Source organism: Gopherus evgoodei, unplaced genomic scaffold, assembly GCF_007399415.2.
Source record: "Gopherus evgoodei ecotype Sinaloan lineage unplaced genomic scaffold, rGopEvg1_v1.p scaffold_130_arrow_ctg1, whole genome shotgun sequence".
Classification (NCBI taxonomy): domain Eukaryota; kingdom Metazoa; phylum Chordata; order Testudines; family Testudinidae; genus Gopherus; species Gopherus evgoodei.
This window is the reverse complement of record NW_022059793.1, coordinates 50940-60839: the sequence shown is the minus strand read 5'-3', so window position 1 is coordinate 60839 and position 9900 is coordinate 50940. Positions and strand designations below refer to the sequence as shown.

General features: G+C 46.7%; 1 protein-coding gene across 1 annotated transcript; it reads right to left on the bottom strand.

Annotated features, from left to right (window-relative positions):
* Positions 1–625: 625 nt before the first annotated feature.
* LOC115639815 (olfactory receptor 11A1-like) lies at positions 626–1537 on the bottom strand. The gene has a single exon (XM_030542787.1). The coding sequence runs from the start codon at positions 1535–1537 to the stop codon at positions 626–628; it is 912 nt and encodes a 303-aa protein (XP_030398647.1).
* Between the last annotated feature and the right edge of the window lie 8363 nt (positions 1538–9900).

Here is a 9900-nt window from a genome sequence, read left to right as displayed (position 1 = left end):
ACTGGTGTGAGGCTTGAGTTAGGAAATTCTAAACTTAGTGCTAATATTCAGTGTGGACACTCAAGCCTAGTTTTACACCCACTGAGCCTATGGGTTCAAGTCCCACAGACTCTAGGCTTACATTGCAGTATAGACACACTCTAACACCCTTCCTACCCATTGCAAGATGACACACAGTACAACAAATGGGAAGACTAGTACAATCTTCCCAGATATAAAGTTATGGAGCTTTTGGAAATCCAGGAGGTCAAGGAGAGAGAAAATATTTGAATCAGCTAATTCCACCCACAGGGATCTGAGGCCAGTGCCAAGTAGAATGTGGCATTTTCCCAACTCAGAGAGAACAGAGAAATAGATGAAACACGTATCTGAAATCCCAAATGTCAACATGTGGAGTGTAGAGCGCAAGACAGTCAGGTTTCCAATTAAGGCAGTAGCAAATATCAGCTTTAGCCACAAATGGGAATGTCATCAACCCAAGACATAGTAAGTCCTCACATTCCCCAATGCAGTGCCTATTGGCATGAGCTAGGGCCCTACTAGATGTCAACTTTCTTGCTCGTTTAGCCATATAAGTTCCTTCACAGATCAGTCACTCCATCTGAATTCATTTGAGCAATATATATTAACTGATGACTTTTCTCAGGGCCTCCTTCACCTCTTTGTTTCGCAGGTTGTAGATGAGGGGGTTGAGCATGGGAGTCAGGACTGTGTAGAAGACAGAGAACACTTTGTTCAGGGCTTTCAGTGTTTTGGTTTTTGGTAGCAGATACACAGTCATTAGGGTCCCATAGAAAACTGTAACCACAATGAGGTGAGAGGAGCAGGTGGAAAAGGCCTTTTGCCTTCCAGTGGTGGAAGGGATTCTCAGGATAGTAGCAATGATACAAACATAGGATGTCACAGTTAATAGAAATGGGCAAGGCGTGTTTATGGAGGCAAGTATGAAACTAACCAGTGTGATCATGCTGGTGTCACTGCAGGAGAAGAAATGGTCAATTTCATTGGGGCCACAGAATGTTAATTGCAACATAAACCACATTGTTATTACACAAGTTAGAAACTCACTTATCCAAGACTCTGTCGCTAACTGGAGACACAACCTGCTGTTCATCAGGGTTGCATAATGTAGGGGTTTGCATATCGCTAGATACCGATCATAAGACATCACTGCTAGGAGATAACATTCTGTAGTTATCAAACAACCAAAGCAATAAAACTGTGCAAAACAGCCACTGACAGAAATGGTTCTGTCTCCAGTCAGGAGACTGGCCAGTAACCTGGGCAGGATGGTCAAGGTATAACAGGTCTCCAAGCAGGACAAATTCCCCAGAAAGAAGTACATGGGAGTGTGAAGGTGCTGATCAGCCACAACTAGCGCAACAATGAGGATGTTCCCAGACATGGTCACAATGTAGATCACCAGGAAAACCAGGAAGAGAAGGATCTGCAGTTCAGGGAGATTCCCGAATCCCAGGAGAATGTATTCTGTAATGATCGTTTGATTGTCCTCTTCAGCTTTGTCTTCGAGGTGCATCTAGATGCAAATAAAAATACTGAAACTCAGAGACAGGACTTTCAAAGGCAGTAACATCCCATCAGCTTAAGCAAGTGCAGAAGGATAAGACATCCAGAGGCATTTAAGCACCCAAAGTTGCAGATAGGTGCCTAGTGGAATTTTCTAAAGTACTTAGGCAACCAATGTGCCTTAAGGCCAGATTTTTAAAGTTATTTAGGTGCTGCAGCACACAGCATCACAATGCCCAAGACTAAATCTTATTTTCCCAGATGTAGGCACTGAGGACTCTACATTCTTTTGACAGCCAATGGGATTTAGACTCCTCCATGCGTAAATCCCTTTTGAAAATGGAATTTAGGCTCCTCAGTCAGTTAGGCGTTGTTGCAATACTGAGCTGAGCAACCCTTAAATAGCTTTAAAAATCTGGGCCTGAGGGCTTTGCTGAATCAGGATCTTAATTCAAGCTATGCAGAGCCACAAAGGATCTGCTGTTCCTCAAAGGATGCTAGTCACTGGCAAGTTTTAGCCCACACTAAAAATGGTCAGCGGCAGTAAGAGAGAGTAAAGGAATGGCTTTAACAAGAATGATCTCACAGCCTTTCCTCACATGAATAAATCTGAGGTCTAATTCTGATCTCCCAAACTGTTTTTTGCAATATTAACTTCTGCCGGAGATCCTCCCATTTTACAGCTGCCCAGGTAAGTTCAGAGCCAGGAGCTGTAAATTCTGAGTAGTCAGACAGACAGGGCCTTTATAGTTCAATTGTTTTCCTAGTAGCGCACTGCATGGTCTAAGGTCCTTAATCAGCCTTCACTAAATGAGTATTCCCAAATACCCAGAACAATGGAAGTGTGCTGGTTACAAACCGAGCAACATCGTAGTATCTGAGCACCTCACAGTCTTTAATGCAGTGATACCCAATGCAGTGCCCGTGGGCACCATGGTGCTCACTGGGGCATTTATGTGCGCCCGCCTGGTGCTCAACAGGGGAAAGAAGCAGCAGCCCTGTGGTTGCTGGGGACAGAGAACTCCAGGGTTGTGGGCGCTGCTTCTCTTTTTCCCCAGGAGGCGCAGGGCTGCGCTTCTTCTGGCTCTGTGCCTGTCGGAGACAGAGAACTCCAAGGCTGCGGGCGCCGGTGCTCTCTCTCCCCGGCAAGTGCGGGGCTGCGGCTTCTCTCCAGCTTCAAGAAGAGAAGCTGCGGTCCCGCGCCTGCCAGGTACAGAGAACTGGGGGCTGCAGAGAAGCCGCAGCCCCACGCCTGCTGGGCACAGAGAACTCTGAGGCCTGTCTAGTGCCCATCAGGGGAGAGATTTCAGGGCCCCCTGCCAGGCACCTGCTTGCTCCACTGGTGGCTGGAGCTGGCCCTGTATGTGAGTATTCTTCCTGAACTGATACTGCTGTTTTCTTGTGCTTTGCAATTTATTATTTTTTTAACATTATGCTCCAAAATAAGAGGTTCAAATAAGAGAAAATGTATGTATTATTTCAGCCCAGAGTGGGAAGAATATTAAATATGATGTTTTTCGTATTATTTAATGCACAAATACAAAATAAGCCTTGAAAAATTGTTGGCGCCCATCACACTCTTCTGAAAACATGATTATGCTACTGGCCACAAAAAGGTTGGGGGCCACTGCCTTAATGCATTTATCCTTACAATACCACAGTGAGATTGGAAAAGGTTTCTGTGCCCATTGTACAGATGGAGAACTGAGGCCCAGAGGGACAGTTTGATAAGATACTTAGTGCCTAAAAATGCAGAGCAGTGCCCAGTGGGATTTTACAAAGTCCTTGATCAGCCTCAGTGCCTAACTCCCATTCAAGCCAAAGGATATTAGATGCCTAACCTGCTTAGATGCTTTTCAGCATTCCACTTGGTGCCCATCTACATCATTTGGTGCCTCAACATCTTTAAAATCTGGCCTAAGCAATTCCCCCAAAGGGCCCCAGGGAGCCTGCTGCAGAACAGAGAATTGACCCCACGTGTCCAACGTTCCAGGTTAGCCCCCTATCCAAATCTATCCAGAGCTATAGCTTGCCACATTATTCAGTTTCTTGAATTACTCAATGATCTCATATGATAGTGAGTTCCAGGAGACGACACATTGTGTAAAGAGAAAATTGTTTCATGTCTGAGAGCTAAAGGTGTTGTCTGTTAAGTTGATTGGGTCACTCTTGATTTGTAGGTGCACCTGATGGAGTTTCTCTGTCCAATTCATTAATCCTTAACCTCTCACATGTCCCATCTTGTTCATCTCCTCTTTCAGTGAAACTCCCTGAGTCTTTTCTGAGGCTGGGATATTCAAAGGGACCTAAAGAAATTAGACACTGTTGAAAAATCAAGGGGAATTGGTCACCTGACTCCCCTGAAATTCCCAGCCCCATTAAACTCTGCCCATCCATGCATCTGCTTCTCTTCTCACCCTCTGCTCCGTTCCCAGCCCCATGCAGTAAATGGGAAAAGAAGAGACGCTCTCTCCTCTCTTCCCCCAGCTCTGAGACAGCAGGTGCAGCTCAGGAGCCTGCATGTCAGCACCAGCAGAGCAGGGCGTGAGCATGCTCTCCTCATGCTAATGCCTGAGACACTGAGAGCAGGACCTTGACTAGCAGCGCAGCTGGGAAACTCCCTCTGCCCAGTGCCCTTCCCCATGCACAAAGGGAATCTCCCGAGCAGGCACATACAGACCCCTCTCCCTTTCCTCTCCTCCTTGGCACCCTGAGACACACTCTACTCCAGGCGCACTCTGCTGCCCACCTGAAGAGTGAGAGTGTCTGGGCCTGGATTTTGTGCAGCATCCCGGGTGCAACAGAACAGCTGGAACTCAGTGCTCCCAGCCACACTCTGCAGTGTTGCAGTTCAGCTCTGCTGGGGGTGGGGAAGGATGAGACCTATCAAGGGCAGAATAGGAAGTGTGGGGGATCAGGAGATGCACAACTATGATGTGCACCTGAGAGACAGCTCCTGCTGTGCTCCTTCCACTCCTGCACCATTTCCTCCCTATGTGAGATCCCCAGAATTTGATCCCGGGCTTGTCTAAACAGAGAGTTAGATCGTGGTAAGCTGGGGTGTGAATCTGCAGAGCACTAGCCTGCCACATACTAACACGCAGTGTGGACCCTGCTCCAGTGCACTAAACATTCCCTAGTGCTCATTGACCTACCCCCATTTCAAACAGCACTAGGGCAAAATCCAATAGGGGACTTTTAGTGTGTGATAGTTGGATCCGCGTGGCCCCTTTCCGCACAGCAACCTACCGCACTGTAGATTTCCACCCCAGCTTGCCACGCACTGGCTCCTTGTGTGGGCAAACCCCAGGAAGCTTCAGATTTACCTTTAATCCTCAGCAAGAAGCGTTGACCTCTGTGTTGATGCTGAGTGGGTGTGGGGATCTGGTTTCCACTTCCATGCTGCTCCCTTCTGTCTCCTGCTCTCAGAGTCTGTCTACAGGGTGGGGTAGTGCACTCAAGAGCAATGGGATTTCTAAAGGGAACTGGCTCATGTAGACTCTTGCTGGCGCCCACAGAAAGTTCCTTTGCGCACAACACTTTGAGGCACTTTAGAATTAAGACCCCACTATTGTGCACCATCACCCCGTATGGACAAACCCTTATTCATTCTGCCAAGACACCTACCTTCCACTGCTGCACTGGGCCGGCTCTTGATTTCTTGCCTGATACACACACACGTGTATATTACAAGGGGCCTCCATGCCTCCTGCTCTGGAGCCTTCTAGGGTTTATAGGGGAAAGCAGCCTCACTTGGCTCAGGCAGCTCTTGGGATCTCCACTGAGGCTGCTGCTAAGGATCCCTGCTTTGAAAGTGCCCTCAGGAGGGAATTCAATGCTATTGTGCTTGTTAAGACAGTGTAAACATCAAGGCCATTGACTACTGAGCCCTAGTCTCCGCTACAGAGTTAGGCTGTGCAAAGGTTTTTTCCCCAATCTGAACTTTAGGGTACAGATGGTGGTGACCTGCATGGACCTTTCTAAGCTGAATTACTAGCTTAGATATGGTACGCTGCCACCAGCCAAAATTGAGTGTTTGGCACACTTCTATTTCCCCAAAACTTTCCCTCCCTGGGCAGCCTTGAGAGACTTCACCAATTCCCTGGTGAACAAAGATCCAAACTCCCCGGATCTTAGAAACAAGGAGAAATTAACCCTTCTCCCTCCTTTCCCCCCACCAGTCCCTGGTGAGTTCAGACCCAATCCCCTTAGGTCTAAAAACAAGGAAAAATCAATCAGGTACTTAAAAGTCAAGCTTTTAATTAAAGAAAGAAAAAAGTAAAAATTATCTCTCTAAAATCAGGATGGAAAAATGCTTACAGGGTATTCAGATTCGTATAGGCTAAAGAGACCCCCCCCAGCCTTAGATTCAAAGTTACAGCAAACAGAGGTAAAAATCCTTCCAGCAAAATAGAAACTCATTTACAAGTTGAAAAACAAACAAACATAAGACTAATCCGCCTAGCCTGGCTATACTTACAATTTTGAACATGAAAGACTGATTCAGAAAGATTTGGAGAGCCTGGATGTACGTCTGGTCTGGTCCCTCTCAGTCCCGAAAGCAAACAACACCCAAAACAAAGAACACAAACAAAGGCTTCCCTCCACCGAGATTTGAAAGTATCTTGTCCCCCTATTGGTCCTTTGGTAAGGTGTCAGCCAGGTTTACTGAGTTTCTTAACTCTTTACAGGTAAAAGAGACATTAACCCTTAACTATCTGTTTATGACAGGCTTGAGTCAAGGCATCTTATGTCGAACTAACTATGGAAGCGTTTACACTTAAATTTCACTCCCGCTGATGTAACTGCCCCACTACGCCATCTTAATAACTGAACCTCCACGAGCAGCATAGAGTCAAGGTTGATGTAGTTAGTGTCAATGTAGACATTGCATTGCTTATGTCGAATATTATTGGCTTTCAGGAGCTTTCCCACGATGCCCCACACTGTCAGTGCAATCGTCGTGAGTACTGCTGGTGAGGTCAAGCACCGCCAACACAAGGAGCAAAGTGTAGACACGCTCGAGCGATGTAATTACTGCGGCGACTGTCTGCTGGCGTAAGTTAGGTCGACTTAAATTTGTAGTGTAGATATGTCCTGAGTTAGAGAAGAATGAGTTCCTTAAGTTTTGGCCCATAGAAGTTATTCTTTGCTGACTGTCTGGGCTAGCTTGCCCATTCCTGGGTGAATTAACAGGTGTGTTGCCTGTAAGACCTGGGAGGTAACTGTTGTGCTCTACTCAGCACTGGTGAGGCCTCAGCTGGAGTAGTGTGTCCAGTTCTGGGTACTGCACTTTAAGAGGGATGCAGAAAAATTAGACACAATCCAGAGGAGAGCAACAAAAATGATAAAGAGGTTTAGAAAACTTGACTTGTGAGGAAAAGTAGAAAGAATTGGGCGTGTTTATTCTGGAGAAGAGAAGGGTGAGGGGGGACGTGGTAACAGTCTTCAGAGATGTACCAGGATGTTAAAAAATTGATAATGATCCATCGTTCTCCACGTGCACCGAGAGTAGGACAAGAAGGAAACTATAACAAAACATGCAGAGGAGAGGGGAGGAGCACTTTGGAATCAAAGAGCAACTGTGTGGCCCAGTGGAGAAGCCACTGGATTGAGATTATTCCCAGCTCTGCGACTGGCCTGTTGGATGACCATGTGCCTCAGAGTCCCATCTGTAAAATGAGAATAATGATTCAAGCTCTTGGAGTTGTGTTGATGGAAAGTACAATATAAAAACTAGGTCTTTTGATTATTACCGAGTCACAGTTGCGCATCAACTGCAAACCTAGGTAAGAACGACAGTTGTCTAAATGGCCAGTAACTCCCACCAACAAACATTGCTCCTTCTGTTTAAAACACTAGGAAATAAAATGTCACAAAAAAATCTTTGTTAAAGCAGAGTTAAGGTGCCCAGTGATAGCTCAGGCCCTTCCCAAAGGCTGAGTTCAGCAAAACTCTGACTTCTGAGAACCAGGAAACAGAGAGAGGAGATAAATGCCCACACAACCTTAACTCTGCCCTATTTGTGCGATACCCCAAAATACTCACACCACACATTCCCACTCTACCTTGTCACTGCAGTGGCCAGGTGCTTCCTGCCATGGCCCTATGTTCAAATCCTGATCCTACTCCCCTGACAGGATACCACACTTGTAAACTGTAACGGCCATTTAAAACCCTTTTCCAGCTCGAGTTGCTGAAGACAGAGGAGAGTATTGTCGCACTGTGGCAACACAGGCTTTTCAAGAGGACCTGGCTCACTCATGCCATCCCCGATTACCAGGATAGAAGGGCTGTCAGGCTGTCTGGAGTGGTTGAAGAGCACGGGTACCAACCTCAGGGCAGACTGTTCAGAAGCAGCACACAACCCCCATATTGGCTGTGAGTTCTAGACTTAGATTTCACCAACCGAGTATCAAGTGGGACCTCCTCAAGCACTACAATAGCCTTAACATGGAGTCACAGACTGTTCCCTTGGACACTCCAGTCTCTCTTAACACCCAAGTAAGCCTGCCTTTGTGATAGATGGCCACTTCCACCAAAAATCACAATAATATTCAGGGAGCTGACTGCTGGCAGGCAAAGTCCTGGCTTCCCCATGCTAAGCAGAGATGTCAGTGGTTGCTGCACAATCCTGGGAAACTGCAAGAAACATCATAGGGACATATAATAAAATTAAAAGATGGCAAATTCTGAACCAATAAATACCTTTTTCCACGATAGAAGCAGCAAGGAATCCTGTGGCACCTTATAGACTAACAGACGTTTTGGAGCATGAGCTTTCGTGGGTGAATACCCACTTCCTCAGATGCGTGTAGTGGAAATTTCCACGATGTGTGATTAGTCTGTAGTCATCAAAGTGGGACTTGATATTTGTATGGCTAACAAGAATAATCAGAGTTATCATAGGCAATGACGATAATTCCTGTTACTCTAAGCAGCATATTGGATTGTTTTTCTCTAGGCACCAGATAGAGACACAAACACTCACACACTCTCAACTATTCTGCTGCAAGAAAAAGACAACCTTGAGTAGATGCTGAGGGCATTAGGGTTCAAACCTCCCCAAATACAATGTGTATCTCCATGCCAGGGAGAGATTGTGTATTTTTACCTCTTTTTAACACAAGTGGCTAGTCACAGTTTGGAGCCGTGAGGATGTCCCAGTCGGAAGTAGAAATTGATGGAGTCTGATATTTTCTTTGACCCAGTTTCATTTATTGACAAGGAATGTACAAAGTCCGACTTCCCTGAATGCATTAGGAACCAAGATCAAGAGAAGCAGCTTTTTTGCTAACCGCCCCCCAGTCTCATTAGCCATCTCATTCAATCTAAATGGTCACTTTTTCCAGGCTCGCATTGGGCTACTGTTTGCCTTCCTTGTTTTTTTCCCTCAGTCTCCCTCTCTCAGTTCTGTGTGTTCTCTTTCTGTGTTCTTTCACACACCAGCCTGTGCTCAGCCAAACCCTTCTGCCCACTCAGTCCAAATTCCTGGGCAGGTTCACACACTGTTTGTCTTAGGTGGAAGAGGGGGCTTCTGATGAGCTCATCCTGACAGTTATGTGAATAGAAGGGGTGTCCACACATCAGTTAGAATAAGATTTTTAACTCAACCATAACAAGATTTGGTCCAGGTCATAATGACATCCCTCACCTCAGGGGAGGCGCAGGCTTGATCCCACCCTACAACATCCACATAGCTATTTTTAGCATGCCAGGACAAGTCCTGCTAGAATGAGTCTACCTACCCAGCCTGGGAGGCTCACCTTCAGCTGCCGTGTAGACGACCCTCATTGATGCAACTACTGTCACGCCTTCAATTAGTTTCTGTGTATTAATTTGAATCAGAGGCCTATGGATTAAAGTACTATTTAATGGGTAGAATTTTCAAAAGCACCGAAGTGACTTCAGAGCTTAAGTTTCCGCTTTCAGAAGGACCTAAGGACGGGGGAATCTGTGGGCTTGTCTACATCAGAAAGTTGCAGCACTGGTGAGGGAGTTACAGCGCTGCAACTTTGAAGGTGTACACATCTGCAGGGCACCACCAGCGCTGCAACTCCCTGTTTGCAGCGCTGGCCGTACTCTCGTTTTGTCTCGGGTGTAGAGGATCCAGCGCTGGTGATCCAGCGCTGGTAATCCAATGTAGACACTTACCAGCGCTTTTCTTGACCTCCGTGGAAGGAGGAAGCCTCTGGTAATCAAGCTGGTCTCCTTTCCCGGTTTGCTCTCTCGTTCCCGGAACCCCGAGCAAGCAGGTCCCCTTCCCTGAGGTTTGCTGGGTGGCTCCGGGAACGCGAGAGCAAACCGCGGCGAAGCTGATCTCCTTTCCCGGTTTGCTCTCTCGTTCCCGGAACCCCGAGCAAGCAGGTCTCC

Excerpts from the sequence above, each read along its gene's own strand:
- LOC115639815 (XM_030542787.1), bottom strand. The coding sequence starts at position 1,537 with ATGCACCTCGAAGACAAAGCTGAAGAGGACAATCAAACGATCATTACA.